Source organism: Capricornis sumatraensis, chromosome 23 (genome assembly GCF_032405125.1).
Source record: "Capricornis sumatraensis isolate serow.1 chromosome 23, serow.2, whole genome shotgun sequence".
Taxonomy (NCBI): Eukaryota; Metazoa; Chordata; class Mammalia; order Artiodactyla; family Bovidae; genus Capricornis; species Capricornis sumatraensis.
The window spans coordinates 49,168,656-49,185,000 of record NC_091091.1 but is presented as its reverse complement, the minus strand read 5'-3'; the positions used below and the strand labels follow the sequence as shown (position 1 = coordinate 49,185,000).

The 16,345-nt window shown below is 51.7% G+C and overlaps 1 protein-coding gene across 12 annotated transcripts in view; it reads left to right on the top strand.

The window, feature by feature from the left end:
* EBF3 (EBF transcription factor 3) overlaps positions 1-16,345 on the top strand; it is a 115,826-nt gene that overhangs the window by 63,225 nt on the left and 36,256 nt on the right. For all 12 annotated transcript variants that reach the window (XM_068961851.1, XM_068961857.1, XM_068961854.1 and 9 more), the window contains one exon: positions 15,603-15,684. In XM_068961851.1, the coding sequence (XP_068817952.1) occupies positions 15,603-15,684 (82 nt within the window). The remainder of the gene's footprint in view (positions 1-15,602; positions 15,685-16,345) is intronic.

Below are 16,345 nucleotides of genomic sequence, written 5' to 3'. Positions count from 1 at the left end.
CAGAGCTGGTAAAAATTTTCTTCAAATTTTTTCATCTTCCTAATCTAACAGTTTACTGAACTTGATAAGTGCCCTATCAACATGTTAATCAAATTACTTATGAACAAAAATTGACAGTTTTCATTAATTATACAAGATTATTCTAATTGCAATTCAAATTTATTCATTTAGAACAGAAGGTATTCAGTAATATTTTACAGAATTTGCATATTAAATGGAGGGAGTTGTGCATTATGTATGATAATATATGCACATTTTCTTATTTTTAACTTCAGGGCCATATGTGGTGCTGTTGTCGGAGCAGGTGAAAAGTCTGAGTGTGTTTAATTTGCTTGACAAACATTAGGCTGGGGCTTGTCAAGTGGAGTATAGCGAATGCCAGTCTTTATTTACTCCTTATTGATTACCCCAAACTCTAAACATCTGCATACCTTGTATAAATTTCCACTTATGAAGCTGAAATTGATGAATGAAAGCCCATGCCATTTCCCGGGGATTGGTACATTTCAGGAGTGAATCACAATCAATTATTGTCATAGAACTATTGAAATATAAAGAGAGCAGGGAGGAGGGGGCCGTGGCCGCTCTGGGTGGATTCAGGCACGAGCCATTCCTCCCACGTGTGTGCGAGGAGCCCGGGACTTCGTAACGAGCATGGGAAGTGTGCTGATTGGCGAGGGGCTGCTGGCGCCTTCCCCTAAAATGGGAAGATTCATATTTGGGGGTTATGATCGGGTGGCAGTTTTCAAGTGCATTGTCACAGGTTGGGAAAGCGGTTTAATCAAGCTGGCTCGTTGTGCCTACTTGCGATGTGGTTTAAGCAGCAGTCTTATTAGTTTAACCCTGCACGGTGAAAGCAAGCAGGCTTATTTCTGATTAGATCAAATGTGCAGACATAATGGAAAAAGTAATTAAGTGATGAATGTACTCTTAGACGTGGACTAATCATACTGTATTTATGTGGTTGGTGCATAGCTGTGACCTTCTGTGCCGTGTTTATGGTCAGTGGTGATTATCATTAATTTGTAACATGTATAAACATTCGTGCAACACAGCTCTCTGTCTGAGCTGATCTGGGACGCACAGTTCTTGACTGGGACCCACAGGGTTGCTCACCTTGTAGGTGTCCATTGCTCCCAGCTAAGTCCTCACGTGAGTGGAAACAGTTGCAGAAGCCCCCATGCTCTTCTGGCCGCAGGAACAAGTCTTACATGGAGACCGAGCTCCTCACGCTACTGGCTCACTGCCTTCACGGTAGTGGCTTCCAGGGTGCTCGGATCTGCCCCTCCCTCGTTTTCCGGGGAGGCCCCAGCACCGCTTCCTGGCCCCTGCTTGTTAGCAGTCCTAGACTAGGATCCCCCACAAGGCCCAGAATCACCCTGTTCCATCAAGAGTACTTGACTTGGTCATTTCTCTGAAGCTGCTGAGACATGAATGCTTCCTGGCTGGCGCCTTTGCCCTGGGTCACGGTGGAGGCCATTGCTGGGGAGAGGCGGCCCATCCGTCTCCCGTAACAGCCTGGCTGGCTGCAGGTCAGGCCCCGAGGAAGAGACCTCAGACGGGGCAGGCCTGGGCAGACATCTCAGATGCCCGGTGCTTGGAGGGAGTGATATCAAACTCTTCTGCCACTGTCACATGCTTCTGAAGCACGCTCTGGGTTGAATCAGAGAGCCTCTCACCAGGGTCACGTGCACTGAGGCCTCTGTGGGCCACTGAAGTTCTGCGCTTTCTTTATCAAAGGATTCTCAGAAGTGGGCCACGGGGCCCCTTTAACTTGGTGGTGCTCCAAACCAGAGGCCACTGAGCCGCAGAGGTGGCGTGGAGCTGGCCGGGGACCCCGTGTCCCTGTGGATGTCACTGTGGCTCTGACGCCGAGCTAATTGCAGGCAGTCATCTAGCTCTGGCTTCTGCAAAAATGGACACAAACACGGAGGGAAAACACAACAGTTGTTCTCATGAAGAGCGGCCTCGGGACAAAGACAAAGAATAAAAAATGTCTTTTGTATTTACTTGAAACAAATGAATGGTATCAGGTGAAAAATATCTGTCTGTGCTTGTTCAGATTTAAGGCCTACAAATTTGCACCTTATTTCAATTTCCTGCATGCACTGGAGGAAGTGCGAATAGCTTATTCAGAGGCAGATTAATGCAAAAGAGCTGAGGGGGGACATAAATCTACAAGCAGTGACTTGTACCATCATGTAAGTGTAATGATTATCAAACTGGAATCAGGGCTCAGAGTATCAGCTTAACACAGAGAAAATTTGCTTGATGTGAGAGTATTAAAGTCGTGCTATAATATATCCATATACTGTGACTAAATTTTATAGTTCATGAAGCATATTAGTATTACACTATATCCTGGTACATTCAAAAGGTGATTTCCATTTAGATGCTCATTTTTCATGAAGATAAATATGACATGAATCATAATTTCCCTGAAGTAAATATTACAAATAATAAAATACTCAGGCAAGCAAGTTGAGGGATGACAGTAATGTTTTCCATTTGTATGGTAAGTGACGAGCCTTGTGGACTATCAAGTAACAAATTGAATGTTTAATCTTTCTCCATGCAGATTGAGGGCGGCAGAGAAGCACCGGTCTCGCAGCAAATCGAGAGTTCTCTGGTGGGTCGTGAAGTATCAGCTCTTTTGCCTTTGGAGGCCAATAGAGGGTGTCAGCAGAGCTTTGTCAAAATATATCACGAGCATGAAGTTGTAAAATTGCAATTTACAACAAAAAGACTTTGGGATAACGGGCAGATCTTAGGCATGCTAAATACATAGCAAACATTTAGAGAGGCTTTGCAAGCAATTTAAATATTGTTAGGGGGAGTTGCTTAGCATCTGTGGCGCATCCCAGAGGTAAGGAAAGAAACATATCCTATCAAACAGTAAATAGTCTATTTCAGATGATAAAAAATATTCCTCAGCGACCAGCGGATGGAGTTAAGCTAATAGGTTGAAGGTTCCAGCCAGGCCCCAGATCAGGCACGACACACCTCTGGGCATCATGGCCTGGCCACAGGACAGCAAATTTGCTGATCTGTCCTTACGTTTTGGGAGTTCCTCTGGGCCTCTGGGATGCAGGGGCCTGAGGCCTGGGACTGTGTCTCTGATCTCTGTGTGGTTGGCATGAGGCGGGGTCAGGGCCTCCCAGCACCCCGAGGGGCCCTCCAGGTCCCAGTTCAGGAGTGCTTGGAGGCACGGCCAGGGGATGATCTTTTTTGCTAAAGGTTCTGTTGTATATTAATTTTAAGTTGCAGTGTCTGTACTGCAAGGTGATGCCACTAGCATTTTGATTAAGGATTTTATACATGAAAAAATTTTCATTATCTGAGTTCCCAGAGCCCTCCTGATTGGTTGGCCACCTGACCCACAGCTGGGTCTCGCTGGCTGGGGTGGCACTGGGGCGGAGGTGTGCCCTGCGCTGTGGTCTCTGCTACGGGAGCAATTAACGGGGCTCCTGACTCGGGAAAGTCATGACTCTCCACGAGCAAGAAAGCAGCAAAGGCACTTCAGTGGGTTTTGCTCGTTTTCTGTTTCAGGAGGGTGAGGAAGGCACGTGGCATCAGAGGCATCATGAGCACGCAGGACAAGGCTGGGGTGGGGGGCGGGAACAGTGTTAAGAGTACGGCCTACTTTTATTGTTGCTTTTTTAAAACAGGATATTCTTCAGTTAATTTGTCTTGGTCGCTTTCCGTAATTCTTTGAACATCTGCTCAGATTAAGGGTGAGGAGATGCAGTCCTTGAATGGGGGACGGAAGGGCTTGCTGTCTTATCATATGAAGACAGGGACAGGACTGTGGGACTCACAGGGTTGTGCTGCTGGTGGTCAGCTCCCTGGGGGCTGCAGAACTCTCTGATCAGGAACTCCGCTGGGGGCAGCCGGAGAGTGAGGAGGGACGACCTAGCTGGGAGGAGGGTGGGTCCCAGGTCAGTCTGCAGGTGGGAGCTGCCTGTTGGTGGCTCCAGGGCTTTTGCCTGCTCCCAGGATGCCGCTGTGGGGAGCCCTCTAGTGGGGACCGGTGGCACTGCGGCCTCTCTGGCATCAGCGTGGATGTTGTCCCCCCTGGACCCCCAGCTCAGGTGGACCCCGCCCCAGTAGGAGGGGAGTGAAGTGGGGGACTTCTTGGTGAGCCCCGAGCACGGTGATGGGAACACGCTGGCTGTCCACGTGCTAGGCCAAGGCGACACACCTGTTCTCTGCAGAGCAGGCAGGACCTTCCGGAAGGTGCTGAGCGGCCTTGTCGGGGCAGGTGCTGGTCCGGCTCGCTGACCATCCTGGAAAGTTGCCGCTGATCAGCAGGAGCGGAGTGGTGCTGGCTGGAGGCCACCTGTACTCCTGGGGCTGCAGCGGGAGGTGGGTGGTGGTTTCCCTGCCGTGTTCTCTGCGTGTCACTCCCTGGCCCGTGCCCTGCTGTTTGTAGGGTCCTGTGTACACTCCATGCATGCTGGGGTTTTGACAACTCTCTTACCTTTTTTTTTGTAATTGCAGAATCATAAAATATTTTAATTTCAAGGTTAGCAATTTTCCCTTGCATACTTAATTTATAATTAGCTGGTTTATAAACCTGTTCTGCGAATATGATTTTACTGTTGCCAAATGTTCTTCATGAATAATTAAGGGCAAATCCCTATTTATCAAATTATTAATATACCTAATAGCCTTGTTTTCGTAAACAATGCATTGGAGTTGGATTTAAAGGGAGCCCTTCTCCGAGGGATCTGGTGTTGGGTTCCCACCGCGGTGAGGACCCTCTCGGGGTGTCTGCACAGAGGGATGCTTGTGCTGCGTCGATGTCACGCCCCCCGGGGCTTCTTTCCTCCACAAAAGCGCAGGTATCAGTAGCTGGACAAACACAATGGCCATTCACCAGTGGGACTGGCCTCCCCGGCCCCGCGAACAATGTTGTTATTTGTTCCGAGCAGTCCAGCAGGGGCGTTTTTTGGAGGAAATGTAACAGATGAAACCATCCTTTCAGCCTTTCAAGGTCTCTTTTCGGCATGATCCTGCCCCACCATCCGCAGGACCCCGCTTTTCAAACTGGGAAAGCGGCTCTCATGTGCAAGCTGGACCCAAGGGCATGAAGAGCTGTGGGCCCGGCCCTCTGGCTGGGTGACCTGGATCCTTGAGGATTTGGGTCCAGAAGACAGAGGAAGAACTCCAGAACCTGCTTCAGTTGGGAGGGAAAATGAAAGCTCATGCGGGGTGTGTGTGTGTGTGAGAGTGTGTGTGCGTGCGTGTGCATGCATGCATGTGTGTAACACTCGCCCAGGGTGTGTGTGTGTGTGTGTAACACTAGCCCATGTGTGTGTGTAACACTTGCCCAGGGTGTGTGTGTGTAACACTCTCCCAGGAGTATTTGTGACACTCACCCATGTGTGTGTGTGTGACACTCGCCCATGTGTGTATAACACTCGCCCAGGGTGTGTGTGTGTGTAACACTTGCCTGGGTGTGTGTAACACTCGCCCGGTGTGTGTGTGTGTGTGTGTGTGTGTAACACTTGCCCAGGGTGTGTGTGTGTGTGTGTAACACTCTCCCAGGAGTATTTGTGACACTCACCCGTGTGTGTGTGTGTGACACTCGCCCATGTGTGTATAACACTCACCCAGGGTGTGTGTGTGTGTATAACACTCGCCCAGGGGTGTGTGTGTGTGTAACACTTGCCTGGGTGTGTGTAACACTCACCCGGTGTGTGTGTGTGTGTAACACTCTCCTGGGAGTGTTTGTGACACTCACCTGTGTGTGTGTGTGAGACACTCGCCCGGGTGTGTGTGTGTAACACTAGCCCATGTGTGTGTGTAACACTCGCCTGGGGGTGTGTGTGTAACACTCACCCGGGGTGTGTGTGTGTGTGTAACACTCTCCCAGGAGTGTTTGTGACACTCACCTGTGTGTGTGTGTGAGAGGTGTGTGTGTGTGTAACACCCGGGGGTGTGTGTGTGTGTAACACTTGCCTGGGGGTGTGTGTGTAACACTCGCCTGGGGGTGTGTGCACGTGCGTGTGTAACACACAGCCCCGCCCTCCTCTGTGCGCGTCAGCTTCACCAAGGGCCGCAGGGCCGCTCCCTCTCGCTGTGCCAGTGCCCACGCCAGCCTCTCACCCACTGGAGGTCCCCAGCTGCCACCCCTTGGTAGTTCCAACAATCAGAACAACAAGCGAGCCCGTGACCCTGGTTCAGGACTATCTGCCTAGCGTCAAACCTGCGGGTGTGCCGCCTGGGGGTCCCTGGCTTCCCCAGCCGGGGAGCCCGGCCCGTGTCTGGGGTGGTTTAGGCGCTGGCTTCCCCGGCGGGGGGCCTGTGTCCGGGGTGGCCATTGGTGGGTCTCCAGAAGGAGACGAGGGCCTTGCGGCCGTGTTCTTGGGGCGGCCGTGTGTGAGCCCCGCGCCATGTGTGCGCGACGCCGTGCGCATGATTCATTCCCGAGCAGTTTTAGCCCTCATAAAATATTCATTTTGGTTGTGCAGGGCCCTGTAATTGCCATCTCTCACCCTGAATTATTTATACCTTGCACAGACTGACAAAGCTTTGCCATGCGGCCCTAGATGAATCAGAAACATGGATCTTTGCTGCCAACAGCATTATAGTTTCACAAAATATGGCAGCAACGTCACTCTGGGCTGCCTCATCTCTAAATCCAGCTTTTCTTGATTTGACATTTTCTTTACTCTTCCATTGTCTTAGTCAGGCAGAAAGGTTGCCTCTTAACTTGAAGCAGCAACCTTTCTTGCTTGCATTATAGCCGCTGTGCTTGAGAGGACTAATGCATCTTTATTGCCCTTACTTTTTTATGCTCGGTAACAAGACAGTGCTTGGGCCCACTTTAGAGCCATATATTATACATTAGCGATAAAATGATGCAAATAGTCCTGAATACTCTTCAGACAGATAGTGGAGATCAGGCTGGATCGAGCAGCTTGTCACAGAAACAGACGAGAAAAGGTGTCTGGAACTTGGGCCTGGCCGCCCGCCCTTGGCTGTGGGCTGCAGGCCCAGCTGGAGGGTCCCAGGCGGGGCTGGCGACCTGTATGGGCCCCTTTGTGGGTGGAGGTGGCATGCCAGGCTCCCCACTCTCGGATCCTAAATGCATCTATTCAGCATCCAGCCTCTTCCCCAGTCTGGGCGCACCGGGACATCTCCACTTTGCAGCCGGGCGCTGACTGGTATTTCCTTGTGTTTCTCTGTTGCAGCGTGAACGCGCCTCCCTGCCTTGGGCGGGGACTCCGGGGGGTGGGACATGGGTGCGCACCGTCCCCACAGGCCGAGACTCGGGCATTTGGAAGGCATCGCGTCTGGATATTCAGGGGAACCGTGTATCATGAATTAGGTACTGGGAGGAGGGAGCGAAACTCCTCCACAGACCTTTCCAAACTGGAAAGGGGAGAGACCCGACAGATTCTGACGTGTCCAGAGTTCCGGTTTCGGAGCCGAGACAATGACAACCTGCAGCCGTTCCAGGGCAAGATGCCCATGTGCCCACGGGAAGGAGGGTTGGGGGTACTCACGCGCAGGGCTACATGGGGCACTGGGCCACAGCCCGGAACACCTTGGTCCTTCCCCGAGCCACGGAAAGGGCTTAATTTATGGCTCCTGGCTCATCAACAGAGGGAGCGAAAGCGGGAAGGCTCGGAGCTGTTTCAAGTAATGGATGACCTGGACACGCATTTCTCTTGTATCTGTTGACACGCAGGAGTAATGAAGTTAAAGCTTTGCACACATGTGCCCCTCATTAAGCTGCATTACCTGCATTAAAACTAATAATTGCCACTCAGAGCTGGGCTCCCATTAATCATTTATAATGTTTTAATAAGTTTTTAATCAGGACCTAAAAGGCTAGAGAGGCCGGTGTAGGCAGGTCCGACACGGGCGTCCTGTGTGCACGCACAGGCTTGATTTAAAATGTGATTTTTTTTATTATTAATTCAGCCCACAATGATGATGGTTCTTAATTAAGCAAGCTGGCATGGACGAGGTAAAATGTGTGTCTGAATAGGGAAAGGCGAATAAGGTCTTCCCCACGTGGAGATTGGCGGGGCCGGGGGGAGTAGGGGTGCAGAGGAAACCCCAAACAAAAAACCTGCACGTTTGTTTTGAGGATTCTCCCTGTCGCCGGCAGAAATCAGAATGGCAAGAAGAGCCATCCCCGTATCTTCAGATCCCTCTGCACGCACCCAGTACGGTGGGAGAGGTTTGAAGCCCTAAGTTCGGATAAGCAGAGGCACTTAATCTCCGCACACAAAGTCTTTGTAAAAGTCTCCCCTGGAGCTGGCAACAAGTCAGGGGGTGCATCTGATGTGAGCCCAGTGATGCTGGCATTTTTCTTAAATAAGGAGCTTCGTGATCAGAGCTGGCAAATAGAGCAGTGTCCAGAGGGAGTGAGGAAGCGGTTTTAATGAGCCCGCAGCGAAAGACAAAATACAGACTGATTGACAGGGCGAATGATCTGCTGGGGAAATAATGTCAAAGCCGAGTCGCCCATTAGAAATAGAGAAATAGGTAAAGGGGGAAAGAGAGAGAGAGGCGCTTGAAACAAGAGCCCTGGTGTAAATAGAGCACACTCCACGTTTCTTTTGTGTTGTGCAGTTGACTTCTTTTAAACAGATAACCTTATCAAAACTATCATGAGCTATCCGGAACAGTTACAGAAATTACTAACTAGAATCCTGACAGCGAGTCGGGGAGGGTAACTGACAGAGCATGGAGCTCGGGCGCTTGTGTGCTGCAAGAGTGTCTACCTGGGTTTTACTTATCTGAACACATTAAAACCACCCAGAAAAGTTTAATGCGAGTCACACAAATTTCTCCAAAAGGAGGGCTCGGCAGGATCTGTTCTGGGGGTGGAGATGGAACTGGCCGGCAAAGCTATTAAATCCCATCAGATCTCTTTGGCATCATTTTAATGAGAATCATCACACCCGGTACAAGATCATGGTATCTATAAGTGCCTCTTGACAGCCGCCGCTGAAATTGTGATGAAAAGGAAAACCATTATAGCAGAAATTTAGCGATAAGGCCCTTTGGAGGGATGGTGGGGCCTGGTGTGGCTCTAGACCTCGAAGGGTTAATTTTCTAAACCTAATAATGTTCGATAGTGAGGTATTTGTCGGGAGATAAAGAAGTGATAGAATCTGGGAAGTGGGTCCCTTGGCGATTGTAGTACAAACATTGTTAATGCGGTGTGGTTACTACGGCGAGGGAAGTAAAATAGCTCCAGTCCGCTGGAGACAGCCTCGGCCACGGCAGAGCAGGAACCTCCAGACAAAGGCCAGTAATCGCTGAGCCGTGAGTCAAGCCGTGGAGCCTCTCAAATCCTCCTCGATCTGCATTTGCATGCAGGGTATCGTGCGTGCTGGGGGACGGCGCCCACGGGGACCGGGAGGCCCCCGTGGGGAGTTGGGCGGCCCCAGCCCTCCCGCTTGGGCGGGGGAGGGGGTGGGCCTCATCAAGGCCATCTGGGCCCAGCTGTAAAATTCAATCCCGTCCCCCCTCCGGGCCCTCCGTGATGACGTCATGCAGGCACTATGAGTACATGAGACCCATAACTTGAAATGTACAAGAATTTAATAAGTCTGGTGTTAAAGCAATTTGTCATGGCATATTTGAAGAATAAATCAGACTAATGGAGCAGATTTCCCCTCCTGTATGGCATTACAGGACATGAGCCCAGTCACAGCTAATGGCAGGAGTGGAGGAAAAAAAAGAGGCCTGACATTAAGACCCTCGCATTTTGGAAATCCGATACATATTGACCTGTGTACTATCTCAGTGCACAGATCTGATGTCAGCAGAGTGTACTCGTGTATAGGAACTGCTCATTACAGGTTTTCTGAGGAAGCACATTGTCTGCGAGCCCCAGAAGCCGATCGGCTAGGATTGCTCAGTAATCAATACTGCAGCGACTGATGGCCCGGCGTGCACACACCACAGCTGCGGCCACCCTTTCAGGGACTTCCCAGTAATTAGCCGGGGCTCCGCCGAAGCACTCCCCCACCGGTCACTTTCTTATCAGTCAGGGCAAAGTCTCCTGAAGGCTCTATCTTTTAATTTGACTCTTTTTAACTGTTTCCTTTCAAGGAGGCAGGTGGGGCCGCAGCCACCGGCGCTCTGGCTGGGGCCGCTGTCCTGGGGGAGGGTGCGGGGTGGACACCTCGTGGAGTGACCCACTTCAGAGTGAACAGTCCGGTGGCAGTTAGTCCAGTCACAGGGCTGGGCAGCCACTGCCATCTACTCACAGATGTTTCTGCTGGCCCCCAGAGACCCCTCTGCCCATGAGACACTTGCTCCCCTTCCCCCCACACCCCACCGCCCTGCAGCTGCCAGCTGGGGGGTCCTTCCCCACTGTATCTGCTGGGTGGGTTTTTGACTCATTTTCCTGGTCAAGGTTACTAGGTATGAAGAGTTTCCTGGTTTTGTGTTCTGGATTCAGTAACTGAAAACGGGGTCGATCTGGGATGGGGGTCCCTGCTGTTGGGGAACCCCGGAAGCTGTCAGCCATGATTCACACACAAATGCTTTGGGACTCTTGACCGGTAACCCAGAGGCAGGTCCATCGGTATCAGTTTGCTGCTTGTTAAGAGCTCAGCCTTGAGATGGAAAATTGAGCACCACCTCCCCACACCCCCAGGTTCCAGTGCTTTTCAGTGCTGGGCTCAGATTTCCCATGTTGCCATGATGGAGGGCCAGGAGCAGAGGTCTGTGCGCTGGGACTGAGGCTGGGGTCTGGAGAGGGAGGGGCTGTGGGAGGCGGAGCTCTGTCCTGGGGGTGGGCTCCATGAGCTTGGGCCCACCGGGGATCTGGGGTCAAGGCCTCCTGCCTCAAAGCTCACGGTCCCCTCCGTTTCCAAGCACCAGCAAGACCAGGCCTGGGGACAGTCTAAGACTTGACAACTAAAAAATTAAATAAATATCATTGCATATAGGGTTTCTTGAGAGGCTGTGAACAGGTTGTTTCAGACACGTGATACCCACGTGCAAAAGACGAGCCTCGAGACAGTTCGAAGCCTCCTTTTCCTCCTCAGTCACCAGGTGCGCACGCCAAGCCCATTGCCTTTCTAAGGAGACAATCTATTTCTCCTTTGACCAGAGGGAAAGAAATCATTATTCCATGATTAGTGGCTTTGGTTAGGTAAGGCGGAAGGCGGTGGGGATGAGCTGTATTAATTACCCCACGCTTGCTGGCGAGACCGCCTTCTCAGCGACTTGGCCACTGGGAAGTTGTGGCTTTTGATAGAAGTGGGCAAGTTCTGAGCTCCTGGAAGCGGGAGGAAGGCACTGCTGTCAGATGAGAGACATCTCATCAGCTTTTCTCTGACAAACCAAATTCATTCCTTATGTAATTGATAACGGCCTTGGCCAATTACTTCACACATTACAATACACAGAGGCCCCCTTTACAGGTTTTGCAGGGCTGTAATTAGCTATGCTAATATCCCCTTTATTGGCCCTAATATTGCTCAACACCTTTTGCCATCCTGGAACCCACTAGAGCCCCATGGCCTGTCAGGACCGCTGATTATTGAGAAGGATAGCTTTAATCAAACATAATTGCAGTTAATTTTTCTCTCCTGCTCTGTTGCCAACGTCTAATGCCACGGACTCCTTGATATTCCATTAAATTACAATTAAACAGCCTCCTTTGTTTCTGATTGTCCTGAACAACACCACAAAGTTCTGTAGCCGCTTAAAGGAGAGTGTTTGGTCCTAATTGCCTGCGCGCTCACAAAGGGCCAATTTACACAATACCCATGTAGAATTTAAACAGTTCATAATGTAATGGATATTACACAGGAGCCTAACACTACAATTAAAATGATTTTCATCAGATAGAGAAGCTCTGGTTAATCAGCTTCATAAAAGTAAATATAAAGAGCTAATTCATAGCTTAAACACACAGAAAGGAGCAGGCTCAGATTAGTCACTGCAGAGGGGGCTCGCCCCTTACCGTGGGATACCCGGGATGGGCCCCGGTGTAAACCGTGGGCCGTGTTACCCGAGCCGCGTGCAGGGCGCCCGGGTCGAGCCGCGTGCAGGGCGCCCGGGTCCTGCCGCGAGCACTTCCGGTGGCGCCGTTCGCCACGAGGCGGCAATGATGCCCAGAGACCACGCTGAACCTTCCGCCGAGGGCGCAACCCCGCCCGAGCGGCATGGGAACCGACCCTGCAGAAGGGCAGGCAGCCTCGGGCTCTGACTAGCGCTCTCAGGGGCCGGACCCACGGCCCTGCTCTCGCCGCCCCCAAGGTGGAGGACCCCGGGCCCACCCTCATAGGATGATGCTCTTGAGTTGAGACGCGCATGCTGTTCTCAGCGCTCCTAAGCGCCAGGGGGGCTCACCCGCGGGGCCCGTCGCCTAATCCCCGCTGGCTCTAAAAGAGGAAACCCGATGTCCAAAGTCACGTGCCCGCACCTTCCCCCTTTTCCTCACCGCTGAGAACTTGCCGAGGGTTTTGCGCGCAGTTTGCAAGCAGAATATTGCCGGGGAGTTTCGACTGACGTGTAGCGATGTGCTCTGAGCTGCCGCTTCCCCTCCTGCCTGGGAGAAACAAGTAAATAAAACCCATATTTCAAGCTTGATTTACTCTGGTACCTACTGTGAAAGATGATGACTCTTTAGGGAAATAAAGACAGGGTCAGGGAATTAGTGTACATAATGGTCATTTTGATGATGGGCCAACAGATGCAACCGGGAACGCACTGTACGCAATTAAGCATAATGTACTAACGACAGGTTAGAATTTTTATCGCCTCTTCGCCATCCAGCAGCAAGTCCATGGTTAGCAGTAATAAAGAGTTTATTGGTGTTAAAGCCAAAGATTTTCTGACATAGGAAAGATTTTTCCTTTCATAACAAGAGTATTAAATCCTTTGTGTACCAGACTCTAGAAGTGAGATATGTAAAGTGCTTGTCAGATATTCCTTAGGAAAAAGCCAATTAAAGGGTAATTGAGTAAAGGATGAGAATTACCATCCGACCTCATGTGTGCGTCCCTTCTCAGCCTCCCCAGATGGCAGGGAGCCGCTGCAGGTGGGTGAGTCCTTGGGACGGTTCGGTGCGCTGGACTGGGCCGCCCACCGAGGGGAGGCCTGATCGAATCCTCCAGGAACAGGAAGGGGGGCAGAAACTGGGCGCAGGCCCCCTCTTCCTCCTCTGTCCCCACGCGTGTTGGGCCTTGTTTGGTCTAAGTAACTGGGGCCCGATGCTGGGGAGGAACCCAGCTCTGAAGGCCCCACATTCAGGCCTATAGGTCTCTCCCAGGTGCTTTTGCTGCTCTTCAGAAACTTGGAAAAGAACCCTACTGATGCCTACATGGCCAGAACGTGTAAGCATGTGCGTCCACAGTGGAGCCCCAAGAACCCTACTGATGCCTACATGGCCAGAACGTGTAAGCGTGTGCGTCCACAGTGGAGCCCCAAGATGTCTGGGATGGCTCCGGGGCCCAGCACCCCACTTTGCCCCTCTCTGTAACCGCCAGCAGTCAAGGCCCACGGTGACCTCACACGGCATGGCCGTGCAGGCTCGATGCCCACTCTGCCCCCCTGGAGGTGAAAGGGCGAGTGGGCTAGAGAGACAGCAAGGGCTTGGAAGATGCCTGCTCTGGAGGGGGGAGATCAGGCCCCGAACGAAGGGCTCCGCCGGCCGGCTCCACGCGGCCGAGCGGCTCTGGCCCGCAGATGAGCCGGCTGGTAATGTGTGGAGTAATTGCACCGGAGTGGCTGTCCCCAAAGTGGAAACCTAATTGCCTGACAGGACGATAACTCGGTGACGCCCTCACCTTGTTAGGGCCTTCCTGATGCGGTCGGGTGCCGGGTGGCCGCAGGTGCGCCTAATTTACCTCGCTGCGGAGCGCGTGGAGCTTAATTGCATAGTGGTTGTTAGGAGAAATTGGTGGGTGGACGGCCGGGTGGCTTACTGTACGTGACGGCAGATGGTGTTCAGAGGCGCGGCAAGCTGAGTGTATAGGTGAGGCGAGTTAATAAAAGATGTAAATTCCAGCCTAAAATAGTGAGGCCGCGCGGGATGTAAGGAAATTTAATTAAGTGGCCACTATTCTTTTTCCCCCGCCAGTCAGTTGGGTGTTCCTCTGCTCTGGTGGAAAGTCGTCCCGGATACGCTGGGAGACGCGAATCTCCGTCTTCTGGATCTTTTTTATTTTCTGAGATGATAAGCTACTGCAAGGAACCTTGGCTTTCAGGTTGAAGTCAAGGCTATCACGTGAAGCTTCGTAAAAACTGGGTCATCATCCAGTGGAGCGTTGAGATTCGGGAGGAAAATGGAGATGAGTGCTGATGGCCGTGTGGATGCGTGTCAGCCCAGAGGCCCCGGCTTTGTTGGGCTCAGGACGCCCGTGGCCTTCTTGAGAGGAGGCCGCGGTGGTGGAGGTCTGAGACTCCCCTTCTCCCGTGGCCAGGGGTACAGCCGGGCCTCCTGGGGGCCGTGCACCTCGGTCACAAGTCAGGGCGTTGGAGTTTGTCCCGGATCACGTGGGCGTGTGGAGGACGGCGTCTCAGCACTTTGGAGACCCCTGAAGCGTCATGCTTCCCAGCAAGACCAGGCCTGGGTGGGGAACAGGACCCCTTCCGCGTCCTGCCTCGCTCTCCAGCCAGGGCGTTGAGCGTTTCCGTGCCGCACGTGGGGGCCTTGATCAGTCCCTTAAAACCACACATAGGCCTTTCACAGACATCGCTGCCCTGAAAACAACATCCCCAATTTTCTCTTAAGGTGTGTACTTATTGTAACTTGAAAAACTCTCCTTTAAAAGTGTGCAACCCAAGCAGTGGTGGCCCCATAGGGTTGGGCTGCCAGGTAGAATTCACACCCTGTTAAACTTGAATTTCAGATAAACAATTTTTTTTTTTTTTTTTTAAGGATAGATATAGGCTTTGGAATTCTCAGGTGGATCAGTGGTAAAGAATCTGCCTGCCAAGGCAGGAGACACAGGAGATGCAGGTTCAATCCCTGGGTTGGGAAGATCCCCTAGAGGAGGAAATGGCAACCCACTCCAGTATTCTTGCCTGGAGAATCCCATGGACAGAGGAGCCTGGTGGGCTACAGTCCATGGGGTTGCAAAGAGTTGGACACGACTGAGCAACTGAGCATGCATGCATGCTTTGGGACAGGCCTGTCCAAACATTATTCATCGTTTATCTGAAATTCAGTTTTGACTAGGTATCCTGTGTTTTTATTTGCTGAAGTTGGCAGCCCTCTCTAGGGTGGACAGGTCTCCAGGGGTTAATGGTTGTGCAAAGATCCAGGTGAGAAATGGCCAGTCCAAGTCACAGTTGTTATTTTAGAGCTTGGAAAAGCCCCAGCCCTCAAAACAAATGTAAGTCACTCCCGCACGTGGAGACACTGGGCGCTGGACCTGGGGGTGCCTGCCTGGCTGCCCCGGCTCTCTCTCTCTCTCTCTCTCTCTCTCTCTCTCTCTCTCTCTCTCTCTCTCTCTCTCTCTCTCTCTCTCTCTCTCTCGCCCCCTACAGGGCAGCCAGCAGATGGCGTGGGGTTGTTTCCCTGGCTCCCCAGGCAAGAGTACCTTTCAAAAACTTTGTGTCTTCTGTCTGATAACCCTAACAAATATCCATTTTTTGTATCTTTGTAGATTCTTTCTAAAGTTTTTCCTCAAGTGCAATCAGAACTGTTTGAAGAATGCAGGCAACCCCCGGGACATGCGAAGATTCCAGGTACGCGATTCTGGACCGCGGTCTACACTTGGAGTACGAAAGTCAAATTCTCTGGTGTGCAGTGGTTTGGGGAGTCAGTGTTTAGTTCTCAGGGGCCTGGGTGCAAACCAGGATGGGTTCATTTGATGGAACCTTTAAATCGAATGCTTTGAAATGATGTGGCAGCTTGCGTTGGCCAGAGCTATGCAGCCCGCTGAGACATACATCATAGTGAGGTCTGCTCTGGAAACATGATGTGAGTTTCTGCTCTGATGAGGGGGTATGTGTGTGTGCCTCTTGCAGTGGGCACACGGCCCGGCTCTGCACGTTAGGCAGCAGGGCACCCCGAAATCAGAGGAATCAGAGCTGTAGGTTAGGTTGGAGTCTGTCTTATATTCAACCATGATGAGCGCTATGGGTGAGTTACAGAGACTTGAAGGATCTTTCCAAGTCAAGGCCTCCTAAGGTTAGCATCTCACTTAGTCTCTTCCCTGCTTCTCGCTTGGTTGGTTAGACTTTGGGGGCCACACCGAAGATCTCCCTTAGGGATGGCCTGGCCTGTTGTGGGGAACACCTCTTGGCGGGGCTGGACTTGTTCCAGCCAGGCCTCCCCCAGTTGCAGGCTGTTCCCCTGCTCAGCTTCCCTCCCCCCAGGAATCCCCTGATTCCTCGCCTACAAGCT